Genomic DNA, 24,529 nt, shown 5'->3' with positions numbered 1-24,529 from the left:
TCTGCCTCTCTGTAACTCTGCCTTTCAAATCACAAATAAATAAACCTTAAAAAAAAAAAAAACACCCAACCCTGTATTTAAAAAAGCAAAGGCTGCGCTGGGAGAGCAGGTGCGGGTCTGGCGGAGCCGCTCACGCAGGCTCACGCAGGCCGCAGACGCCCTCCCGCAGGCACGGGGCTTTATTGGCGCGGACGCCTGCAGGTGCCGGCCCTCGGCCAAGACTTTACAGCAGTTTCTTGGCGATGAAGAAGTCCTTCAGGTGCTTCATCTGGAAGACGCCCACCGAGAGCAGCACCAGCGTCTGCGCGAAGGCCCACCACAGCACGTGGCTGTGTGTGCCCTCGCTGGTCACGCGGAAGCTCTCCTCGCGGTCCTGCGGGGAGAAGCAGCAGCTTTAGTTTCTTGCGGGACCGAGCGGTGGCGGCTGGTCTCAGGGAAGGGTCCCGGGACGCCCGCGGTGATTTCCAGGGGCAACATGGGACTTCCCAAGCTGGAGTCGCTCAGCCAGGCCTCACCAAACGCATTTTTGTATGCTGGTTTAAAATACCAGGAATTTGATCTGTTACAGTGTTTTGTGGGACCAGCGCCATGGCTCACTTGGTTAATCCCCTGCCTGCGGCGCCGGCATCCCATATGGGCGCCAGTTCTGTCCCGGTTGCTCCTCTTCCAGGCCAGCTCTCTGCTGTGGCCCGGGAGTGCAGTGGAGGATGGCCCACGTGCTTGGGCCCTGCACCCCATGGGAGACCAGGAGGAAGCACCTGGCTCCTGGCTTCGGATCAGCACAGCGCCGGCCGTAGTGGCCACTGGGGGGTGAACCAACAGAAGGAAGACCTTTCTCTCTGTCTCTGTCTCTCTCTGTCTATAACTCTACCTGTCATATTAAAAAAAAAAAGTGTTTTGTGTTTTACCTGGCAAGCAACACTACCTAGTAGTGAAAATTTGCTGATTTGAGTCCTGGCTTTGTCCCAGCACTCGCCTGCCTTCCCTGGCTATCACACCTGCCACCATGTTTTACACAGGCCGGTGAGCGGCTGCACAGGGCTACGTCCGTGTCTGGCCAGCGCCCATGGACACTGCCTCAGAAAACACGATCCACGGAACGTCTCTGTGGTTCAGAAAGTGGATATACTTGAGCCTCTGCAAATACAGGCACTCAAAATCCGTGGGAAATGGAAGTGAGAGGAGTATTTTTGTGCAAAAAAGTGGACCTCCACGCATAGTTTTTTTCATCATGTGCCTTTCCATGAACGTCTCAGGCTCCAGCGTACGGGGTACGTCTGGACACGTGTCACCCGTGCGCACCCTCTGCTCTGGGCACTTCACTGGACGCGGGAAGGAGCCACGTGCCACCCCCCGCCCCGTCCTGGAGGAGCTCCTGGCCAGCAGCAGTGGGGAGCAGAGGTTGCCCTCCCCCACCCCCAGCTCTGAGGCCGGCTGGGCCGGCAGCTGGCGGGGGGCAGGCTGACCCTTTGATAGTTCTGCTCCTTGAGTATCTGCTCGATTTGCTCCATCAGATGCTCCAGCTTGAAGGTGACTTCATTAACCCGGTCCTTTGCTTGAGTGATGACTTCGTCCAGGTTGTGTTCCCCTACTCGAATATCCAGGTGGATCCGCTGTGCAAACGGCAACCAGGGAGGAGCCCGCCGTGAGCCGGCTCTGTGCGCTCCCACCGCCCGCCCCAGCTCTGCACTTCCTTCCCAGCCTCCCCTCCTCCTCACTGCGGCCCTGGTCCCCGTTCTACTCGCACCAAGTGAGGGCCTGCTGGCCTGAACGGCCCCCGCAGGCCACGCTGAAGTACAGTTCTCCTTGTCTGTCTCCACTTCCTGCCGTGAAGAGCTTTCTTATTTATTAAATCCCATTACCAATTCACCCTGCGGCTTTCGCTTTCAAGCCTGAGGGAGCACAGTTCTCTCCCCTCCCGCGCAGCCCTGCAGGCAACCTTGGGGCTCTCCTTGGAGCGCCTCCCAAGCCCTGCGGCCTCTCTGCAGCACCAGGGTCTGGGCACGGGCTGAGCGCGCGGGTTCTGCGTGCCGATGCCAGGCTCCGTGCGTGCTGATGCCGCGGCCGCGGTCAAGGGCAGGGGGCGTGGCCTCACCAGTTTGCTGCCTCCGAACGACAGGAGCCGTGTCGAATTGGACACCAAGCAAATGATGTGTTCCCCAGGCGAGTGGGAAGTGAAGTAGAACGTTCCTTGTGGGCCATAGAGCGCGGACAGCAACACCTAGGGCGCGGATTTCCACCGTTCATGCTCAGGACATTCTGTTTTCATGCTTTTGCTTTTAATTTTTTTAAAAAAAATGTTTTATTTATTTGAAAGGCAGAGTGGGAGAGAGAAAGAAATGATTCCACTGGTTCGCTCTCCAAATGCCGGCAACAGCCAGAGGAGGAAGCCGGGAGCCGGGAACTCCGTCTAGATTAGGGTGAGGGGTAGCAAGGCCCCAGGTGCTTGGATGCGCACAGCAGGAAGCTGGATTGGACCCCATCTGTGGCCGTGCGCATCCGACAGTGGCTTAGCCTGCGGGACAGCGCCCACCCTGCTTCCCTAGTGATCTATCCAAAAATGCGGCAGTTCCTAAAGAAATCAAGCGGTTGATGAACACACGAAGAGTTCAGCCTCGCTAGTCACAGAGAAAATTCCTTTGTGGATTCCGTGCTGGGCGGGGAAGACTCAGTGCCAGCAGTCAGGTGTCGGGTGCAGCAGATGCCACTTGCGACGCCCACACCCCATAGGGGAGCGCCTGGGGTCCAGCACCCTACTGATGTGCACCCTGGGAGACAGCAGGTGATGGCCCAAGTCCTCAGGTCCCGGCCACTCGGGCGGGACACCTGTGACGGCCCAAGTCCTCGGGTCCCAGCGACTCGGGCGGGACACCTGGACAAAGTTCTGGGCTCCTGGGCATGGGGACTGAGCAGAAGGGCTCTCTGTCCATCTGTCTCTAGCTTTCAAGTAAAGTGAAAAATAAGTGAAGGGGCTAGCGCTGTGGTGTAGTGGGCTAAGCTTCTGCCTGCAGTGCCGGCATCCCATATGGGCACCAGTTCTAGTCCTGGTTGCTCCACTTCCCGTCCAGCTCCCTGTAGAAGATGGCCCAAGTGCTTGGGCCCCTGCACCCGTGTGGGAGACCCAGAAGAAGCTCCTGGCTCCTGGCTTCGGATCAGCCCAACTCTGGCCATTGCAGCCATTTGGGCAGTGAGCCAGTGGACGGAAGACCTTTCTCTCTGTCTCTCCCTCTCTCTGTCTGTAACTATTCCTCTCAAATTAATACATTTTAAAAATCTTTTAAAAATTTTTAAAAAAATTTAAAAGAATGAAATAATACATTGTATGCTGCTAGACCACAGTGTAATTAAATTAGGATCGATAATGGAGAGGCTGCTGGAAAATCTCCCAATACTTGAAAACAACATAGAATTCTAATTAACACATGGGGCGAGAAGAACCCCAAGAGAAATTTTAAAAATATTTAGACAAATGAGAACAGTTTATCAAAATTTGTGGCCTGCAGTGATGAGAGAGAACGTGAAGACATTCAGCATCCATAGTACAAAAGAGATCCACAGTCAGCAGTCTGTGCTCCAGCTTTAGGAAACTGGGGAAGAGCGAGTCAAGTGCAAAGTAATCAGAAGGAAAAGAAATGATCAAGAATCAGTGACACTGCTGGGCACAGGAACGCCAGTGGAAGCAACAGACTCCACAGGCCTCCACCGACGCCGGCAGGAAGAGGCCGCCAGCGCGGCACAGTGGGGAAAGCCGCCGCGGCTGCTGCCGGCACCTCGGTCTGCAGCGCTGGGTCAAGCCCCGGCTGCTCTGCTCTGCTCCCCACCCAGCTTCCTGCTAGCGCGCCTGGGAAGGCCGTGCAAGGTGGCCCAAGGACATGGGTTCCTGCCACCACGTGGGAGACCCGGTGCAGTTCCTGGCTCCTGGCTTCGCCTGGCTCAGCCTTGGCTCTTGCAGGCATTTGGGGAGCGAACCAGTGGATGAAAGATACCACCCCCTTCTCTCTGTCCTTCTGCAAGAGAGCGAGTGTGAGGCGCGCCACCTCCTGGGTCACGCGCCCGAATGCCTGGAACACCCAGTATCAAAGCTGGGAACAGAAACTCCATCCAGGTCTCCCCTGTGGGTGGCAGGGGCCTGAATGTTTGAGCCACCACCTGTGGCCTCCAGGGATGTGAATCAGCCTGAAGCCGGAAACAGCATCAGGACTTGAACCCAGGCCCTCGGGTGCAGGGATCCCGAGTGGCCACACTGCCTGCCACAGTGAGATCCGGACCCTCTTCTGTGTGAGGAAGGCTGCAGGTGAGTGGCCTGTGCTGTGTAGATGTTAAAGTGGCAAACGCTGCTTTTTGGGGAAATGGGGCCCATCAGGTTCAAGCAAATGAAATCGCCAAGCAGCGGGACCCCAGAGCTCACACTACCTCCTCGTTGTAGGTTGTGACAGTCACAAACAACCCCAGACCGGGGGCCGACTCCAGGAAGGCCTGTCTGTGCAGGTCCCACAGCTGAAGCTTGAAAGTGCCTAGAAAACCAAGACTTCTGTTAGGCAACCGAACCGAGGAGCCGAACGAGTCTGCCGGTAACGGAGTCTCCAACACCCGAGCAGCCTTGTCCCCAGAGACCCCCTTGCAAAGCCTGGATCCCCGCTGCAGCCCACCTCGCCTGTCCCAGGCGGCAGCACCCGCAGGGCCGGCTCTCCCCGAGGCGCCATGACGTCTGGCGGCGTCCGTGTGAGTCCCCGAAGCAGGAATTTACCTAGGGCGCCAAGACCACCTTCCCTGGGCGCTGTCCTGGGGGCCGAGGGCACAGCCAGCGAGACAGGCGGGGCTCCTTCTCACAGGCAGCAGCAGGAAACGGGCACGCGCACGCAGGACGCGCTGGCTAAGAGCGAGCCAGGGGCCCGGGAGCTGTGCCGTGGTATGGGGGGCCTCAGGGGACTCCCCGCAGGGGAACAGAGGAAGGAGCACATCTGAGGAATGGGAGTGCCCCTGGGCCAGTGGACACAGCCCACTAGGCGCTGGGCGAGCTGGCCTTCCAGGCTTCGGCGTCTTGCCTGAGAACTGTATCCACCCACACGGGGTTGTCTGGAAGATTCGTGCCTGTGTGGGCCGCTGCCCTGGGGGGTGCTTGGCACACAGCAGGGAATGTGCTGTGTGTAGATACAGGTGAGACACATATAACATACAAATATACACAAACACGCATGTACGTATCATAGACACATGTAGATATCATACACACCGTACTAACATATAAATGCCCACTGCTAACATGAAAATACACACATTGCTAACATAAATATAAATGTACACAGGTACTAGCATGTAACTAGCACACACACTAACATAGACACACACCGCTAGCACATGCAACACTCACATAGATATCACACACAAACATACAAATATCACACCCACACCGCTAACATAAGTCGCTACACCCAGCTGACAGCCACACGCACACACGCACACTGGCACACTGGTGCCTTCCCCTTGCTGGGACACGCTGCCTCTGGCTGAGGGAAGACCCGTCCCCCTGCTCGTCGGTCCGGAGGGCCTGGGACACGCTGCCTCTGGCTGAGGGGAGACCAGTCCCCTGCTCGTCGGTCCGGAGGTCCTGGGACAGGAGTTTGCTCTGGCTGAGGGGAGACCCGTCCCCTGCTCGTCGGTCCGGAGGGCCTGGGACACGCTGCCTCTGGCTGAGGGGAGACCCGTCCCCCTGCTCGTCGGTCCGGAGGTCCTGGGACACGCTGCCTCTGGCTGAGGGGAGACCCGTCCCCTGCTCGTCGGTCCGGAGGTCCTGGGACACGCTGCCTCTGGCTGAGGGGAGACCCGTCCCCCTGCTCGTCGGTCCGGAGGTCCTGGGACACGCTGCCTCTGGCTGAGGGGAGACCCGTCCCCTGCTCGTCGGTCCGGAGGTCCTGGGACACGCTGCCTCTGGCTGAGGGGAGACCCGTCCCCTGCTCGTCGGTCCGGAGGGCCTGGGACACGCTGCCTCTGGCTGAGGGGAGACCCGTCCCCCTGCTCGTCGGTCCGGAGGGCCTGGGACACGCTGCCTCTGGCTGAGGGGAGACCCGTCCCCTGCTCGTCGGTCCGGAGGGCCTGGGACACGCTGCCTCTGGCTGAGGGGAGACCCGTCCCCTGCTCGTCGGTCCGGAGGGCCTGGGACACGCTGCCTCTGGCTGAGGGGAGACCCGTCCCCTGCTCGTCGGTCCGGAGGGCCTGGGACACGCTGCCTCTGGCTGAGGGGAGACCCGTCCCCTGCTCGTCGGTCCGGAGGGCCTGGGACACGCTGCCTCTGGCTGAGGGGAGACCCGTCCCCTGCTCGTCGGTCCGGAGGGCCTGGGACACGCTGCCTCTGGCTGAGGGGAGACCCGTCCCCTGCTCGTCGGTCCGGAGGGCCTGGGACACGCTGCCTCTGGCTGAGGGGAGACCCGTCCCCTGCTCGTCGGTCCGGAGGGCCTGGGACACGCTGCCTCTGGCTGAGGGGAGACCCGTCCCCTGCTCGTCGGTCCGGAGGGCCTGGGACACGCTGCCTCTGGCTGAGGGGAGACCCGTCCCCTGCTCGTCGGTCCGGAGGGCCTGGGACACGCTGCCTCTGGCTGAGGAACGGAGCAGGTGGAGTGGGCTCGCTAACGTTTGTGGAAAATGGAATTAGAAGGCAGGTTTGGCTGGCTTGTGGCACAGGTTAAGCTGGCGTCCGGACTCACAGTGCCGGGAGCGAATCCTCGCTCTGCGTCCGACCCAGTGCCTGCGAGCGCACCTGGGAGGCCCAGTACTTGCACTCCTGACACCCGCCGTGGGAGATCCGGAAGAAGCTGCTGGCTCCTGGCTTCAGCCTGGCCCAGCCCCGGCCGTTTGTGGCCATCTGAGGACTGAACCAGCGGATGAAAGCTCACTCGCTCTCGCTCATTCTTTCTGCCTTTCAAATAAGTAAATAAACAAATCTTTTAAACAAATACTTCACTTTGGTGCAAATATTTGGGATCCATGCACAGATGTTTCTTAGGTTTCCACAAACTTTTTGAAGGTTCCCCGCATGTGTGTTGGGAAAGGTGCCCACAGCACGTGCTTGGCGACAGGAGCTGAGGGATGAGTGCCAGCTGCGCTCTCGGACAACCCTGCCCTGGGTCCTCTGGACCAGGGGCCAGGGGAGGGGGGGTCTTACTTTTGGGGCTATCTGCATCCAAAACCCCCCCCCGCCACCCCGCCACCCCCAGGGCAGGAAGTGACAGCGATAGCTGTCATCCCCAAGGCTGCCAGCAGATGGCAGAAGAGAAGCACTGGTCACAGGCGGAGACCAGGAACCCCCACAGGAGGAGCGGCTGCAGGTGGGGCTTCTCCCCTGACCAAGAGGCCAAGGGGGTCCTGGCAGGCACGGGACACAGGTGCTGACCGCTGCTGCCTGCAGGGCAGTAGCACCTGCCCTGTCTTGTGTGGCTGGCAGTGTCACTGCGCAAAGCGCCGTCCCCTCCAGTCCAACAGCTCAGCGTCACAAGCAGAAGCCTGAGCCCCGAGAAGGGACTCCCCTCACCTCGCAGGTGTCAGGCACCTTGGCCGCCACCTCTCACCACACTGGCTGGGCTGGGGGCCTGCCTGTGCGCTTCAGACCAGCGCCCCGGAGTGCCTGCAGAGCCTGTGGGCACAGAACTCGCCCCAGGGCCCCTCCCCGAGTATCCCGTGTAGCAACCAGAGAGCGTGCAGGGTGCCCGGATTGGAGCCACCTGGAATGCAGGCGCCCCACGGGGCGCCTTAACCACTGTGCCGCTCGCCTGCTGAATCGAGTCTTCTCTCTTCAGCACTGGCTCACACATTCTGGTCACCGTACTCCACAGCACTTCCACTGTCACTCCCTGAGGGACAGTATTTTTAAAATGATCACATAGGGGGCCGGAGCTGTGGTGTGGCTGGTGGCGGCATCCCATATGGGTGCCGGTGTAGGTCCCAACTGCTCCACTTCCAATCCAGCTCCCTGCTGTGGCCTGGGAAAGCAGTAGAAGATGGCCCAAGTCCTTGGGCCCCTGCACCCGCGTGGGAGACCCAGAAGAAGCTCCTGGCTCCTGGCTTCCGATTGGCCCAGACCTGGCCATTGCAGCCATCTGGGGAGTGACCCAGTTGATGGAAGAACTCTCTGCCTTTCAAATAAATAAATAAATCTTTAAAAAATGATCACACAGGACAGACATGTAATGCAGCAGTTAGATGCCACTTGGGACACATGCAGCCATATCTAAGCGCCTGGTTTGAGTTCCAGCTCCACTTCCGAGTCCAGCTTCCTACTACTGCAGACCTGGGAGGCAGCAGGCGATGGGTTAAGGCCTTGGGCCCCAGCTGCTCACGTGGGCGAGCTCCTGGCTGGAGCTGAGCCAGGTCTGGCCCAGTCCTCGCTGTCGGGGCCATTTGGGGAATGAACCAGCTCATGGAAGCTCTGTGTCTCTGTGTTTCAAATAAAATGGAAATGAGCAGAAATCTAGAAGTGCGGGGGACCAGGAGCCCCTGCTCTGCTTCTCCTCTAGGTCCCCCAAGGGCTCCCCCTCCTCTCCAGGTTAGGCATTTACAATGAGAAAACATTGGTTAGAACCAGTAGAGACGCAACCACGCACAGAAGTATCGGGGTTCTCACGCCTGCGCCGTGGGCAGGCAGCTTCTCCTCCTCTCACCGAGGGGTTTGAGTCCGGTCAGCAAGGCTGGAATGGCGGCCAGGCGGGTGGGAAGGGGCAGCGATGGAGCTGGCGCCAGGGCCGGGCCAGGGCCTGCTCCCCAGGCGCAGGTCGAGAAGCAAGAGCAGGTCTCTCTGCCCCCAAGGCTGCCACCTGTTCTCCCCCGCCCCCGGGGACGATGGGGCAGTGCAAGCCGAGCCCGGAGGAGACACGCTGGGGAAGGTGGTTGACTACCCGCCCCGCTGAGGCCCTGGAGCCATGGCTGCGGCCTCCCAGGAGCACCCGCTTGAATTTACACACCACAACTGGCCCCAAGTACCCATTTTTGGGAGTTTGTCCCTGTTTCTCTGTCCACGCGCCTGTGTGCCTCTCTCTGCTGCCTTCTCCCAGTCTAGTTTTAACCAACGCTTGTCACTTTCGGCCCTGAATGCCACGGGCTGCTTTCCCCAGCACACGGGCTGCTCGGGGCAGTCTGGTCTCCTCTCCCCGGGACGTGGCTCTGGCCCAGGCCACAGGCGCTCTGGCTGTCTTGGTTCCGAGCTCCGCTGGACTCGTGGGGCTCAGGAATTCAGCCAGCGCTTCAGGAGGATTTGTGCAGCTGTTTCGGCTTCCAGGTCCCGCTCCCCCCCTTTCCTAGGGGCCGCTCCCCCCTCACCGCGGGCCACCTGCTGCCTTCTCTTCTCCATGGTCACAGCCCCAGCCCCTCGGCTTCACGTTCTTGCCAGTGCCACAGCTGCTTTCAGGGCCTGTTCTGTCCTGAAAGGCTCCCTGGTCTCTCTCGGGCCAAGTTCCCCCGCGGGACCTGACACGATCCTGCTTCTTCCTGTGGCTGCACTGGGTGTTCCGCAGAGCTCTGAGCGGAGACAGCTGTGTGGGGCCGGCCAGGGGGACGACAGAGCCGGGGAGCAGGGGCTCGGGCTGGTGTCCCGGGGGACGGGACTGAAGAGGCTCTCCACTCCGGCACTCGGAGCCAGCATGGTGGAGACAGGGCCTGGAGGCACGCAGCCTGCTGCCTCTGCCCCTCCACCCCAGATGCCACGGGGCAGCCAGGAAGGGCACCGTGTCCTCCCGCCCCTCCTCTGCCCTTCACGGGTTACTAGAAAAACAGGGCTGTCCAGCCAGGAGGTGGAGCACGCACAGGATGAGACAGCTGGGCCCAGCTGGGCCGAGGGGATGCAGGGGATGGTGCCTTCTGGGTGCTGGGCCAGGGTCTGAAGCTTCGTAAACTTCGCCTCATCACCATTACAGCCGAAAGAAACAGCCGCCACCATGCCCGTCGTTGTCCCGTTTTACAAATGCACAACCACAGAGAGTAAGCAGCTGGCCCCGGGCACACGGTTGTGAGGCGCAGAGCCTGGGTCCGGTTCAGACGCGGCTTCTGCCCACAGCGGCCCCAGCAGCGAGGCCCCGGGGGCCACACAGGCCCCTCTGCCCCTCCACTCAGGCTGCAGAGAATGAAGCTGTGACGCTGGGGCAGACGGGAGGGAGACCCCGCGACCACCGGCGTGCAGCCAGGACATTCGGTGATGGTTCCGGCCTGCGTGCTGAATCTCCCCCACCCTCGCCACACCGAGGGCCGGCTCTGCTGGGCCGCTTCAAGGCCTGGCCACCATGGGCACAAAGGGCGCGGGACCACCGCAGCCGCCCAGGCGCCTGGATTCCGGCTGCCTGCCCAGGAGCCATGCAACCCACCGCTCAGGCTGTTTCCGGCCAGATTTGCACAACTTGGTGCAGCAGGCAGGGGGCCGCCAGCTGTTAGCACGGCTCAGCCCGGGGCTGGCTGGCCGGGAAGGCCACGCCTCACCCACCTGTGATCAGCGTGTCGCTCGGGATGTCCTCTATTATGCACTTCTCCTCCCGCTCCCCTGCGTGGAAATAAAACGCAGTGGACAGCGGAACGCAGAGACACAGCAGGAGCGCCACGGCTGGCATGGCGGCGGCTCTGGGGAATCGATTTCCGTGAGAAGCCGCAGTGGGGCCTGCACCTGGGCGGCAGGGCGGGGCGGAGCCCAGGGAAGCCGAGCCGCACACCTCCACCCCCAGCGCCCCAGCAGGTGGGCGACGAGGGAGGAGCCCCGGGCGGGAGGAGCCGGGCTGCGGTTGGGGGCGGCGGAGGCCCAGCGCAGGCCAGGGCTGCCAGGCTCCCTTTCCTCCTTGATAAAGGAGTTAAGGGGCGGCGCTGGGGCACAGCGGGTTCACGCCCTGGCCTGAAGCGCTGGCATCCCGTAAGGGAGCTGGTTCGGGTCCTGCTGCTCTTCTTCCAACGCAGCTCTCTGCTGTGGCCTGGGAAAGCAGTGGAAGATGGCCCAAGTGCTTGGGCCCCTGCACCCATGTGGGAGACCCAGAAGAAGCTCCTGGCTCCTGGCTTCGGATCAGCAACGCTCCAGCCGTTGTGGCCATCTGGGGAGTGAACCAGCGGATGGAAGACCTCTCTCTCTCTCTGTCTCTGCCTCTCCTCTCTCTGTGTAACTCCGACTTTCAAATAAATAAATAAATCTTTTTAAAGGAGTTGGAAGTCGCTTCGCGACCCCTCCGGTCACTTCAGTTCCCCGGCCGCTGTTTCCATCTTGAAGCTTTGTGAAACGTCTTTAGGCCCCGAAGGGTCCGGAGGGCCTGTGCGCGCCGAACCTCTCTGCTGAGGTAACTGCGGCCCCCGATGCGGGACAGCAACTCCGGCGAGTGGGCAAGGCCGGCAGGGCGTCCCCCGTGCCGCCCCGGGGGCCACGGCAGCCTCGGCGCCTCACACACCGGGCTTGTTCCCGGTGCATCACGGACAGGGGCGCGGGTCAGGGCTCCCGGGAGGGGCTCCCCGCTCGCCTCCCCGGCTCGCTGCCCACCGCGGGGCCCCGCGTCTAGGGGAATGCATGGACACGCTCCGGCGAGCCGTGGGACTGCACGGCGACCCCGTCTCGGCTGTACACACGCAGGCTGCGGACAGCTGAGCCGCGGCCTTGACCCCGGAGCCGTCCTGTGAAGCTGGCCTCCTTGCGGTCAGGGCAATGAGCTGGTGGGCCGGCGCGGGGGCAGTGCGCGGCCTGGAGGGGCGGGCGAGGGACAGCCTGGCCTCCGCCCCGTTGCTGCCCAGCCTGGCGCTGGCGCTCAGGCGTGAGGCTGCACCTCTGCATTGCCGCTCGCTGCTGAAGAAGACGTTGTGCCACGCAGAATTTTAAGCAAGCAAAACAAAGGGATTGTGTGCGGAGCCCCAGACAGACAGACACACACAGACGGCGCCCGGGGTGTGCGGGGGAACCCCCAGATGAGAAGCCATGGGCAGCTCAGTGTGCGTCTCCAACTCACAGCCGCCGTGCCAGAGGGACGCCCGACAGGACAGGGGCGGCTGGCGCCAAGCCCCCTGCACAGCCCCGCCTGCCTGTCCCCGCGGCTTGGTCTGGCGGGTATTCACTCTGCTGCTGTTCTGTCCGGTCTCCCCTCCCCACCGTCCCTGGTGCCTCGGTTTGCAGGGACCTCCCTCGGGCGTGGTCGTCAGCGCCTGCAGGTGCACCTGGGTCTGCGGGGCTCCGGGCCCACCGAGTGGCAAGGAATAAGTGTGGCTGGCCCTGGGTGCACACGTCTGAGCTGGAGCAGCCGCTGCTCACCCCAGAGCTCAGGGGTCCAGGGGTCCTGCTTTGAGTGACAGGAGACCCACGGCTGGGCCCCTGCTAGCCCGTGCCTGTCCTCCGCCTGCAGTCTTGTCCCCCAGCACTGGAGCGCATGCAGGACACGGGGGCTGCATGTGCGCCCGCCCCCCAGGCTGCGCCTGTCTCCGCCTGCTGTCTCATCCCCCAGGGTGTGCGCCCCCCCAGGCTACGCCTGTCTCGTCCCCCAGGGTGTGCGCCCCCCCAGGCTGCGCCTGTCTCATCCACCAGGGTGTGCGCCCCCCCAGGCTGCGCCTGTCTCATCCACCAGGGTGTGCGCCCCCCCAGGCTGCGCCTGTCTCATCCACCAGGGTGTGCGCCCCCCCAGGCTGCGCCTGTCTCATCCACCAGGGTGTGCGCCCCCCCCAGGCTGCGCCTGTCTCCCCCTGCTGTCTCGTCCCCCAGGGTGTGCGCCCCCCAGGCTACGCCTGTCTCGTCCCCCAGGGTGTGCGCCCCCCCAGGCTACGCCTGTCTCGTCCCCCAGGGTGTGCGCCCCCCCAGGCTACGCCTGTCTCGTCCCCCAGGGTGTGCACCCCCCCCAGGCTGCGCCTGTCTCCCCCTGCTGTCTCATCCCCCAGGGTGTGCGCCCCCCCAGGCTACGCCTGTCTCATCCCCCAGGGTGTGCGCCCCCCCAGGCTGCGCCTGTCTCATCCACCAGGGTGTGCGCCCCCCCAGGCTACGCCTGTCTCGTCCCCCAGGGTGTGCGCCCCCCCAGGCTGCGCCTGTCTCGTCCCCCAGGGTGTGCGCCCCCCCAGGCTGCGCCTGTCTCATCCACCAGGGTGTGCGCCCCCCCCAGGCTGCGCCTGTCTCCCCCTGCTGTCTCGTCCCCCAGGGTGTGCGCCCCCCAGGCTACGCCTGTCTCGTCCCCCAGGGTGTGCGCCCCCCCAGGCTACGCCTGTCTCGTCCCCCAGGGTGTGCGCCCCCCCAGGCTACGCCTGTCTCCCCCCTGCTGTCTCGTCCCCCAGGGTGTGCGCCCCCCCAGGCTGCGCCTGTCTCCCCTGCTGTCTCGTCCCCCAGGGTGTGTGCCCCCCAGGCTACGCCTGTCTCGTCCCCCAGGGTGTGCGCCCCCCCAGGCTGCGCCTGTCTCCCCTGCTGTCTCGTCCCCCAGGGTGTGTGCCCCCCAGGCTACGCCTGTCTCGTCCCCCAGGGTGTGCGCCCCCCCAGGCTGCGCCTGTCTCCCCTGCTGTCTCGTCCCCCAGGGTGTGTGCCCCCCAGGCTACGCCTGTCTCGTCCCCCAGGGTGTGCGCCCCCCCAGGCTGCGCCTGTCTCCCCTGCTGTCTCGTCCCCCAGGGTGTGTGCCCCCCAGGCTACGCCTGTCTCGTCCCCCAGGGTGTGCGCCCCCCCAGGCTGCGCCTGTCTCCCCTGCTGTCTCGTCCCCCAGGGTGTGTGCCCCCCAGGCTACGCCTGTCTCGTCCCCCAGGGTGTGCGCACCCCCAGGCTGCGCCTGTCTCCCCTGCTGTCTCGTCCCCCAGGGTGTGTGCCCCCCAGGCTACGCCTGTCTCGTCCCCCAGGGTGTGTGCCCCCCAGGCTACGCCTGTCTCGTCCCCCAGGGTGTGCGCACCCCCAGGCTGCGCCTGTCTCCCCTGCTGTCTCGTCCCCCAGGGTGTGCGCCCCCCAGGCTACGCCTGTCTCATCCCCCAGGGTGTGCGCCCCCCCAGGCTGCGCCTGTCTCCCCCTGCTGTCTCATCCCCCAGGGTGTGCGCCCCCCCAGGCTGCACCTGTCTCCCCCTGCTGTCTCGTCCCCCAGGGTGCGCCCCCCCAGGCTGCGCCTGTCTCGCGTCCCCCAGGGTGCGCCCCCCCAGGCTGTGCTTTCGAGCCACCTCTGGCGTCTCATGTGTCTCCATGCTTCATGACCTGCTCTGTATTTGGCGATCTGTGATGCCCGTGGCCAGCGGCAGCCCCTCTAGCTGGGCCCCCATGTCCCTTCGGCAAGGCACCCTGGCCCTGAGTGGGGAGGCACTAGTGCACGGTGTCCCCTCCACGGGCTGCGGCTGCGTGAGCGCTCCCGGAGGACAGGGTGGGCAATACTTCTTCCTTTGCGTGTTGGAAGTCAGACATTCTATGTGTATGGAAATGTGAGGCTCAAGTTTTATTTAACTCCTTTGATTATAGATCTGTATCTCTTCTGTGCTAAAGATCTTTATTCTTTTTTAAAAAGATTGATTTATTTGAAAGAGTAACAGAGAGAGAGGTCTTCCATCCACTGGGTCACTCCCCAAATGGCCACAACAGCCAGGGCTGGGCCAGGCAGAAGCCAGGAGCCAGGAGCTTCACCCAGGTCCCCCACACAGGTGCAGGGGCCCAAGGACCCAGGCCGTCTTTCACTGGTTTCCCAGGCCATCAGCAGGGAGCTGGGTTGGAAGTGGAGCAGCCGGGACTTGAACCGGCACCCGTTACTGGCATTGCAGGTGGCGGCTCACGTGCTAAGCACAAGGCCGGCCTCCAAAATCTTTATTCTTAATGGCATTGACATAGGAGAGCTGGAACATGAGGACCTGCTACAAGGTCCTGGAACGTGAGAACGTGAGGGAAGGTTCTGGCACTGCTCATTTCTTGTCCCTGCTTGGATGCCGGCAGTCGTGCTTGGTGAAGCCTCACCCCGGGGTGGGCCCCAGGGTGGCGTGGGCGCCAGGTCTGAGGTATTTGACCACCATGTGGGTGCTGGCTCCTGGCCAGGGTGCGAGGGGGTCGTCATCTTGCCCAGGTGCTGGCAGGGGCTCCTGCATCCAAGACAGCCTCCAGGACAGCAATAAATTACAGGGTCTTAACCCGGGGTGGACCAGGGTGCCGAGGGCCTGTCCACAGACCCCCAGTCCTGCCCGCAGAGGGCCTGCTCTGTGGGCAGGGACGGGGCCCCTGCAGGTCGCCAGCTGTCACCCGGGTCGAGGGTCCTAGACACAGTTGTCGGGGACACAGTCGGCCTCCTCCTGCAGCTCGGGGCAGGGGTCCCCGTGGTTGGCGGGCTGCACGCGCACATAGCGGGTTCTGTTCTTGGAGCCCAGCTTCCCACAGGGACCTCCGCACAGGCCCCAGGATGACCACAGGGACACCTCGCAGTCCAGCGGCGTTTCTGGAACTGGGCCAAGCACAGGGGAGACACGGAGGCGTGGGCGCACCGCCCCAGGGTGCCCAGCTCGGGGCGAGGTGCTGAGAAGCAGGCACCCACCCAAGGCTGCGGGAGCCCCTGGGGCCCTGTGAACGGAGGGGGTCAGACCCGGGCGGCTGCGAGCATTGCGGGTGCCATAAGTCAGCGGTGTCGGTTTGGGGTAGATCACCTTCTAGACTGTACGAGTGCCGGCTGGGTGCACCGCACACCACCCCAGCCCTGGCCGGGGTCAGGGCCGCACTCACGGGCGGCAAGGGCGGGGCTCACAGATGGACCTGGGGTCCCGGTGACAAGCGGCGGCCAGCAGAGGAGCAGGAAGCCAGGGGCTTGCCTGGGGTCGCAGGCCCAGCCTTGGGAGAGGCCAGCGTGGGGCAGTGCGGTGGGAGCCGGCAGAGAGCCTGGAGGGCTCCGGGCCTGAGTGTAGGGGCTGGGGCGGGGGCGGGGATGGGGGTGGCCGTAGCCGAGCGGTCAGCACACGGAGGTCAGGCAGCTGTGGCGTCTGCTGGAGAAGGGACTCTGAACATGGCGCTCCATCTGCCTCCTGCCCCCTCCCCCCTCGGCCTGTCCCCCGCAACACCCCCGCCCCCTGCCCCCCTCCCCAGGCCTCGGGCTCAGCTCACAGCACCTCCTGCCCCCTGCTGAGTCCCCCACCTCCACCCCAGACTGCTGTGGTGGCGTCCACTGAGCGACAGCCTGTGCCGGGCATCTGGAATGGGGCGTCCACTCGGGCAAACACACGAGAGCACCAAGCCCCACCCGAGCTGGCGTGGGGGCGGTGCCGCTGCCCAGTGCCACAGGGCTGCCCTGTGAGAGCCGCAGGACAAGGGCTGGGCCAGGGGAGGCTGGGCGCGGCCTCTGGCCAGGAGCAGGTTTCCATCAGCCACATGAGCTCCCCCTTCCCGTCGGACCCTGACCTGACTCGAGGGCCAGGCAGAGGCCCCCAGAGAGGCCGGATCTGGTGGAAGCCAGCTCCTCGGTGGGGGGGGGGGGGTACTGAGCCCAGCCCTGGCCCGGCCCAGCCCTCCTGACACACCGGGCCTCAAACCCACCCGATGGCTCCGTCTGCCCTCCCCACACACGGCGCTGCCCGGCGCTGTCCCAGGACCCAGGGCAGGGTCCAGGAGGTGCACAGCAGGTGCTCCTTGGGGGGGGGGGGCGCCAGCCACGGCTCCGCAGCTGTGCAGACGGCAGTGCCAACATGGGGGTCTGCCCCTCCCAGGTATACCGGACTCTGTCATCGACTCTGAGCCTGAACCCTGGGAGCAGCCCTGACATGGCTGCACCCGGCAGACGGGGACACCATGCCTGCCCCAGCGAGGCCCCGGCTGGCGCTGGGCTCAGCAAACTCTCGGGTGCAGGGCTCTGCCCCGGCACATGCCGGCCCTCTGCATGTTCGGGAGACTGCTCGGGCTCGGGCTCCGGTGGGGCAGCCCAACACCACACCTTTCAAAGCCAGCGCCACCTGGCCGCCAGCGCCGGCGTCACCGTGGGCGGTCGCTTGGGCGCCGGCTCCTGTGCCATGTCCCTCCGGTTGAGCCAGGATGACGATGCAGGGGCTGGGGGCCCTGGGCCTCTGCGTGACACCAGCGAGCACCTGGGCTTACCTGACAGGCTGTCCACGATCTCGTTGCCCCTGCTGGCCAGGTCCGGGGCAGGTGGGACGAAGGCCCTGGGGCTCTGCCGCAGCCGCACCAGGGTCACTGTGGCGATGGGAGGCAGCGCCTTCAGCCGCGGGTAGTAGAAGGAGTTGGCCGGGTGGCTGGGCGAGGAGGACGTGATCTGGGGAGAGAGCAGAGCGTCGGCCGGGGTCCAAGAGGCCGGCTCGTGCCAGCCTGTGCGGCCCGAGGGATGGGGGCGGAAAACAGAGCCCGGCCTTGGCCCTGTGCAGGGGACCCTGGGAAGAGGGCTCAGGGCCTCGCCCGGTCACTCGCCTCAGTCACCGCGTCCTGGGGGATGGTGGCGAAGTTGGGGGAGGAGAAGGTGAAGCCGCTGTCTGTGCCGGCGTCGTAGGGGTACAGGTCCACGGCCACCTGCTCCCGCCAGCGGCTCCCTTCACACAGGTCCAGGCTGTCGACGCCCACGAACCAGTCGGGGCTGGGGACGATGCGTACCACGAAAGACACCTGGGAGCGGTGGGCGCCGGGTGAGGCCCGCGGGCCCCGGGTGCCCCCCGACCCCCGCCCAGCCCCCCGGGCGCGGCTCACCAGCGAGTGCCGGGAATGCACCTCCAGTTCCGTGGTGCTCTGCCCGGTGCCGCTGGGGACGGCGGGGGCCGAGAACACGGCGTGCACACTCTGCAGCCGCTCCCCCGCGGCCTCCACCTCCCGCATCAGGGCCCAGGCCTCGCCACGCTCCGCAAACTCCCGCAGCCCGTTGCTGGCGTGCTGGCCCTTCCTCCACATGCTGTAGTCCGAGCTGTGAGCGGCCCCTGTGGGACAGGGGCGCCGTGAGCAGAGGCGGGGCTACCCCAGCGCCCATACCAGATGCCGTGGCTCCCCCCCCCCACAGGGCGGGGAGCCGCCAGGGTGGCCTCCTGCGGCTGCACCTGGCCTGGCAGCTGGCCGTCCACCCCTTCAGGGCCAGCGCACAGTAGGTGCTTAGCAGGAGCACCTCCAAACTGTGAAGTGCCGCGCTGGGACGGTGCTGTGAGCATCTAGCCCCTACCCCGCCCCCCCGGGGCGTGAATCACCGCCCAGATGCCCTGAGGTCGGGTAGGGGGGCGGCCCTTACCCAGCAGGGAGGACCACTGTGCCGGAGGCCGGAACAGGGGATACTGCTTGGGGAACGCTGTCTGGCTCCACTTGCCCGTGAAGGTGAGGCTGTATCTGGCCAGTGACCGGGCAGTGCAGAGGGACTCTGCCCCCAGAGGCTGGCCGGAGGTGGGGCCGAGCGTGGCCAGGAGAAGCGCCCAGAGAGCCGTGCCCAGCGCGGCGGGCCGCGGAGTTGCCATCGCCTGCAGCAGAGAGCGCGGGGTTGGCACCAACCAGGGGCCCCCAGCGCACTGGGGCTGCGGAGCTGGGAGGCGCCCGCACTCCCCAAGCGGCTCCCCGGACGCCGACCCCGCGAGGCTGCGGGGACCAATGGGCGCCGCCCAGGCGGTACCGCCTGCAAGTCCCGGGCGCCGGGGGCAGCCTGCGGGGTCTCCCTGCGCGTCGCGGGCGGAGGCGCCGTACTCACCCGGCAGGAGCGGCGGGCGGAGGGCGGCGGCGGGCCCGCGAGCGCCCGGAGGTCCTATATATGCCGGAGCTGCCGCCCGCGCTGGCCAATGAGGCTGCAGCCCGCCCTGTCCGCGGGGCCTGCGGAGCTGTCAGCGCCGAGAAGGGAGGAGACAGGCGCTCGGGTTGAGCTCACTGCCCCGGGGCGCCGCCGCACCCCGCTCTGCCGGCGCCGCCCCTTGCGCCCGCAGCTCCTCCGCGCCCTGCCAGGGTCTCCCGTGAGCTGCACTGAGCCCGGGGCCGCCGGCTCCGCCCCCCTGGACTTGGGGGGCGCTGGGTGTCTGCTTGACCTCTGCCTATAGGCCTGACCTACAGCGCGGGAGCAGCTACGGGGGGGGGGGGGGGACACATGGGAGGGCAGGGCCCCCAGGGCCCAGGCGGGGAGGCCGGCCCGGCTCCCCCAGCCCCTCCCCTGGGTCAGGCGACCCAGGCTGGAGTTGGCGGAGTCCCCGGCGCGGGTGGGGGAGCCTTGCTCAATCCAAGACCCTTCAAGTCTAAACAAAGCACATCCTGACCGTGCGTGCTCTGTGTGTTCAGAGGAGGCGGCCGCCAGGGCAGAGCGCAGACAGCACAGATGATCTAACCCGTATTGCAAACAAACGCACGACACCCTTGTAGACTCAGGACCCGAGGCCGGAGCTGGAGCCTGCATGCTCATGGGCCCGGGAGGACTGGGGAGAGCACTCCAGGTGTGCTGAGCCCTCCCGGGGGTGGGTCCGGGGCTCCTCGTGCTGAGTCCTCCCGGGGTGTGGGTCCAGGGCTCCCCGTGTGAGTCCTCCCGGGTGTGGGTGCCTGTGCTCCCCGTGCTGAGTCCTCCCGGGTGTGGGTCCAGGGCTCCCCGTGTGAGTCCTCCCGGGTGTGGGTCCGGGGCTCCTCGTGCTGAGTCCTCCCGGGGTGTGGGTCCGGGGCTCCTCGTGCTGAGTCCTCCCGGGTGTGGGTCCGGGGCTCCCCGTGTGAGTCCTCCCGGGTGTGGGTCCGGGGCTCCCCGTGCTGAGTCCTCCCGGGTGTGGGTCCGGGGCTCCCCGTGCTGAGTCCTCCCGGGTGTGGGTCCGGGGCTCCTCGTGCTGAGTCCTCCCGGGTGTGGGTCCGGGGCTCCCCGTGTGAGTCCTCCCGGGTGTGGGTGCCTGTGCTCCCCGTGCTGAGTCCTCCCGGGTGTGGGTCCAGGGCTCCCTGTGTGAGTCCTCCCGGGTGTGGGTCCGGGGCTCCTCGTGCTGAGTCCTCCCGGGGTGTGGGTCCGGGGCTCCTCGTGCTGAGTCCTCCCGGGTGTGGGTCCGGGGCTCCCCGTGTGAGTCCTCCCGGGTGTGGGTCCGGGGCTCCCCGTGCTGAGTCCTCCCGGGTGTGGGTCCGGGGCTCCCCGTGCTGAGTCCTCCCGGGTGTGGGTCAGGGCTCCCCGTGCTCCCCGTGTGCTGAGTCCTCCCGGGTGTGGGTCCGGGGCTCCCCGTGCTGAGTCCTCCCGGGTGTGGGTCCGGGGCTCCCCGTGCTGAGTCCTCCCGGGTGTGGGTCCGGGGCTCCCCGTGCTGAGTCCTCCCGGGTGTGGGTCCGGGGCTCCTCGTGCTGAGTCCTCCCGGGGTGTGGGTCCAGGGCTCCCCGTGTGAGTCCTCCCGGGTGTGGGTCCAGGGCTCCCCGTGTGAGTCCTCCCGGGTGTGGGTCCAGGGCTCCCCGTGTGAGTCCTCCCGGGTGTGGGTCCAGGGCTCCCCGTGTGAGTCCTCCCGGGTGTGGGTCCAGGGCTCCCCGTGTGAGTCCTCCCGGGTGTGGGTCCAGGGCTCCCCGTGTGAGTCCTCCCGGGTGTGGGTCCGGGGCTCCCCGTGTGCTGAGTCCTCCCGGGTGTGGGTCCGGGGCTCCCCGTGCTGAGTCCTCCCGGGTGTGGGTCCGGGTCTCCCCGTGTGCTGAGTCCTCCCGGGTGTGGGTCCGGGGCTCCCCGTGCTGAGTCCTCATGGGGTGTGGGTCCGGGGCTCCCCGTGTGAGTCCTCCCGGGTGTGGGTCCAGGGCTCCCCGTGCTCCCTGTGTGAGTCCTCCCGAGTGTGGGTCCGGGGCTCCCCGTGCTGAGCCCTCCCGGGTGTGGGTCCGGGGCTCCCCGTGTGAGTCCTCCCGGGAGTGGGTCCGGGGCTCCCCGTGTGAGTCCTCCCAGGTGGGGGTCCGGGGCTCCCCGTGTGCTGAGTCCTCCCGGGAGTGTGGACACCTGTGCTCCCCATGTGAGTCCTCCCAGGTGGGGGTCCGGGGCTCCCCGTGTGCTGAGTCCTCCTGGGAGTGTGGACACCTGTGCTCCCCATGTGAGTCCTCCCAGGTGGGGGTCCGGGGCTCCCCGTGTGCTGAGTCCTCCCGGGAGTGTGGGTGTCTGTGCTCCCCGTGCTGAGTCCAGGCGTGCTGAGTCCTCCCGGGTGTGGGTGCCTGTGCTCCCCGTGTGCTGAGTCCTCCCGGGAGTGTGGGTGTCTGTGCTCCCCGTGCTGAGTCCAGGCGTGCTGAGTCCTCCCGGGTGTGGGTGCCTGTGCTCCCCGTGTGCTGAGTCCTCCCGGGTGTGGGTCCGGGGCTCCCCATGCTCCCCGTGTGCTGAGTCCTCCCGGGTGTGGGTCCGGGGATCCCCGTGCTCCCTGTGTGAGTCCTCCCGGGTGTTGGTCCGGGGCTCCCCATGCTCCCCGTACTGAATCCTCCCAGGGTGTGGGTCCGGGGCTCCTCGTGCTCCCCGTGCTGAGTCCTCCCGGGTGTGGGTCCGGGGATCCTCGTGCTCCCTGTGTGAGTCCTCCCGGGTGTGGGTCCAGGGCTCCCTGTGCTCCCCGTGTGCTGAGTCCTCCCAGGTGTGGGTCCGGGGCTCCCCATGCTCCCCGTGTGCTGAGTCCTCCCGGGTGTGGGTCCGGGGCTCCCCATGCTCCCCGTGTGCTGAGTCCTCCCGGGTGTGGGTCCGGGGATCCCCGTGCTCCCTGTGTGAGTCCTCCCGGGTGTTGGTCCGGGGCTCCCCATGCTCCCCGTACTGAATCCTCCCAGGGTGTGGGTCCGGGGCTCCTCGTGCTCCCCGTGCTGAGCCCTCCTGGGTGTGGGTCCGGGGCTCCTCGTGCTCCCCATGCTGAGTCCTCCCGGGTGTGGGTCCGGGGCTCCCCGTGTGCTGAGTCCTCCCAGGTGTGGGTCTGGGGCTCCCCGTGTGAGTCCTCCCGGGTGTGGGTCCGGGGCTCCCCGTGCTCCCTGTGCTGAGTCCTCCCGGGTATGGGTCCAGGGCTCCCCGTGTGCTGAGTCCTCCCGGGTGTGGGTCCGGGGCTCCCCGTGCTCCCTGTGCTGAGTCCTCCCAGGTGTGGGTCCAGGGCTCCCCGTGTGCTGAGTCCTCCCGGGTGTGGGTCCGGGGCTCCCCGTGTGCTGAGTCCTCCCGGGTGTGGGTCCGGGGCTCCCCGTGCTCCCTGTGCTGAGTCCTCCCGGGTGTGGGTCCGGGGCTCCCCGTGCTGAGTCCTCCCAGGTGTGGGTCCGGGGCTCCCCGTGCTGAGTCCTCCCGGGTGTGGGTCAGGGCTCCCCGTGCTCCCCGTGTGCTGAGTCCTCCCGGGTGTGGGTCAGGGCTCCCCGTGCTGAGTCCTCCCGGGTGTGGGTCCAGGGCTCCCCGTGTGCTGAGCCCTCCCTGGTGTGGGTCAGGGCTCCCCGTGCTCCCCGTGTGCTGAGTCCTCCCGGGTGTGGGTCCGGGGCTCCCCGTGCTCCTCGTGTGAGTCCTCCCAGGTGTGGGTCCGGGGCTCCCCGTGCTGAGTCCTCCCGGGTGTGGGTCAGGGTTCCCCGTGCTCGCCGTGTGCTGAGCCCTCCCGGGTGTGGGTCAGGGTTCCCCGTGCTCCCCGTGTGCTGAGCCCTCCCTGGTGTGGGTCAGGGCTCCCCGTGCTCCCCGTGTGCTGAGTCCTCCCAGGGTGTGGGTCAGGGCTCCCCGTGCTCCCCGTGTGCTGAGTCCTCCCGGGTGTGGGCCCGGGGCTCCCCATGCTCCCCGTACTGAATCCTCCCAGGGTGTGGGTCAGGGCTCCCCGTGCTCCCCGTGTGCTGAGCCCTCCCTGGTGTGGGTCAGGGCTCCCCGTGCTCCCCGTGTGCTGAGCCCTCCCTGGTGTGGGTCAGGGCTCCCCGTGCTCCCCGTGTGCTGAGTCCTCCCGGGTGTGGGCCCGGGGCTCCCCGTGCTCTCGGTCTCCCCGTGTCTCTCACAACAGGCGCAGAGCAGCTGTTTTCAGAATGAAAATGCAGGCAGAAGTGGCACAGCCGCACGTCTTAGGAATCCTGGCGTCTCGCTTAACAGAAGACAGATGGTGTCCGCCCTTGCCTGCGGGGCGGGGAGGGGGCCTCAGCCCCACAGCAGCCCAGCAGAGACCCAGAGCCAGGGGTGCTCTCTGGAGAGCCAGAGAGGGGCCGCAGCCCGGCCGCTCCGAGCTGTCTGAGCTGGGCCTCGGGTGCCTGCTTGGCCGTGGAGGCCACAGAGGTGCGGGCCCCAGCCGGAGAAAGGCGGCAGGAGATGGACCCCACTGGAGTGGAGATGGGGGATCCCTCACTGGGGGCTGCCCAGGCCCGGCCCACCCTGTGTCCAGCGGCCTGCGTGGCCTCAGGGAGTTGGCAGATGCAGGGGGTCCATCTGTCTGGGGTTGCCAAGTGGTTAGGCAAAGTGGACCACGGAGAGGGGCACTGGGGAGGCCTGGGGTGAGGACAGGTGGGCTTAGTTTTGGGGTCTGCGGTCCCTTGGGCTGAGCTGGGGGTCTCGGGAGGAGCCTGGCTGACCTCGGATGACCCGTGCTTTCATGGCCCCAGCTCCTGTTCTGTACGCCAGGACGGCCCGGCCCCACTGAGGGTGCCGAGAGGTCGTGCCCCACCCCCACCCCAGCGGCAGCACTCGGTGCAGGGTGCGCTTTGCAGGCAGGAGTCTGCCGTTGAATGGGCGGTTGTTTAACTCGCCGACGCTGCTGCCAGGGTCCTCTGAGGACGGGGCCTTCCTGGAGGTCACTCCCTGGCCTCTGTGCCCAGGCGGTTTCCAGGGAAGGGCGGCTGCCAGCCCTGAGCTCGCCGTCTGCCCCGGGGCCCCGGCCTGCAGCCCCGTCCCTGCCCCTGCCCTGTTGGGCGAGCACAGTATGAGTGGCGGACGGGACAGGGGTGGACACAGAGGGGACGGCGTGCTGGGGCTTATGCTGCCCAGGGTGCAGAGCAGGGCGTGGGCGAGGGGTCCATGTGAGCCCAGGGGGTGCAGAGCCTTGCTCGGCTGCAAAGGCAGCCCTCTGGGGCCCCTCCCGGGGCTGCCCACACGGGCACCCACCCCTCTGCTCCCCGGCTCACCCCACAGGCCTCAGTGGCCTCATGGCTGCTACACACGCGTGCTCCCCAGAAGCTGCCTCTGCCCTCGAAGGCTTCGTGGCCCCAGCCTCCACGGCCCGGCCCCCAGCCCACGCCAGCCCTGCCACGTCCTAGTTTTGGCTGTGATGGGGCAGCTACGGCTGCGGGTGACGCCGCCGGGAGTCGCCACAGCCGCCGCGGTGCACGGGGCCGTCAGGGCTGAGGGCAGGCGCTGGACCACTTCCAGGGGACGTCCACAGCTGCCCCACAGGCCCCGGCCCCAACCCTGCCCCCACGCTGGACCCAGGCTTCTCTCCAGCCGAGCCTGGCGGGCTGCAGGAAGCAGGGTCCCGAGCGCCCGTCCCCACCCGCTCTCAGCTCGCCCAGCAGTGTGGGGCCCTTGCCCACTGGCCTGGCCTCCATGAGTGTGGCCGCTGCGGCCTGGCCAGCAAACCCAGCGCCTGCCCCTGACCGACTCACAGGGGGGCCCCAGCTGTGCCTGGTGAGCTGGGGGGCCAGCTCTGGACACAGATGTTCTCTCCTCCGTGTAGCAGTGCCCGGCCCCTCAGGAGCAGGCCCACGGGGTCTCTTGTCCACCCTCAGACCCCAGGATCACAGGGCAGGGGCCTCCAAGAGCTCGCCACTTCCCCAAACAAACCT

The 24,529-nt window shown here is 66.1% G+C and overlaps 2 protein-coding genes across 2 annotated transcripts; both read right to left on the bottom strand.

The window, feature by feature from the left end:
- Window positions 1-223: 223 nt before the first annotated feature.
- Window positions 224-10,583, bottom strand: LOC133775126 (transmembrane emp24 domain-containing protein 11-like). Its single transcript, XM_062213193.1, has 5 exons — window positions 10,460-10,583; window positions 4,414-4,514; window positions 2,096-2,221; window positions 1,467-1,613; window positions 224-373 (listed from the first exon to the last, which is right to left on the bottom strand). The coding sequence occupies exons 1-5, from the start codon at window positions 10,581-10,583 to the stop codon at window positions 224-226; spliced, it is 648 nt and encodes a 215-aa protein (XP_062069177.1).
- A 3,784-nt stretch (window positions 10,584-14,367) lies between these two features.
- SPON2 (spondin 2) lies at window positions 14,368-18,592 on the bottom strand. Its single transcript, XM_062212930.1, has 6 exons — window positions 18,570-18,592; window positions 18,123-18,345; window positions 17,597-17,820; window positions 17,324-17,515; window positions 16,997-17,171; window positions 14,368-15,362 (listed from the first exon to the last, which is right to left on the bottom strand). The coding sequence occupies exons 2-6, from the start codon at window positions 18,340-18,342 to the stop codon at window positions 15,178-15,180; spliced, it is 996 nt and encodes a 331-aa protein (XP_062068914.1). The 5' UTR covers window positions 18,343-18,345; window positions 18,570-18,592; the 3' UTR covers window positions 14,368-15,177.
- Window positions 18,593-24,529: the final 5,937 nt, after the last annotated feature.

This window comes from Lepus europaeus, chromosome 16 (genome assembly GCF_033115175.1).
Source record: "Lepus europaeus isolate LE1 chromosome 16, mLepTim1.pri, whole genome shotgun sequence".
Lineage (NCBI taxonomy): Eukaryota > Metazoa > Chordata > Mammalia > Lagomorpha > Leporidae > Lepus > Lepus europaeus.
Note: the sequence above shows the minus strand (reverse complement) of the source record. Positions and strands in the feature narration are given on the sequence as shown.

Excerpts from the sequence above, each read along its gene's own strand:
- SPON2 (XM_062212930.1), bottom strand. The coding sequence starts at position 18,342 with ATGGCAACTCCGCGGCCCGCCGCGCTGGGCACGGCTCTCTGGGCGCTT. Across the intron at positions 17,172-17,323 it reads CCCAGGACGCGGTGACTGAG|ATCACGTCCTCCTCGCCCAG; the intron begins GCGAGTGACCGG and ends CTCTCTCCCCAG. Across the intron at positions 15,363-16,996 it reads GATCGTGGACAGCCTGTCAG|TTCCAGAAACGCCGCTGGAC; the intron begins GTAAGCCCAGGT and ends TGCTTGGCCCAG.
- LOC133775126 (XM_062213193.1), bottom strand. The coding sequence starts at position 10,583 with ATGCCAGCCGTGGCGCTCCTGCTGTGTCTCTGCGTTCCGCTGTCCACT. Across the intron at positions 1,614-2,095 it reads CGTTCGGAGGCAGCAAACTG|CGGATCCACCTGGATATTCG; the intron begins GTGAGGCCACGC and ends CCGTTTGCACAG. Across the intron at positions 374-1,466 it reads AGGAGCAGAACTATCAAAGG|GACCGCGAGGAGAGCTTCCG; the intron begins GTCAGCCTGCCC and ends TTCTCCCCGCAG.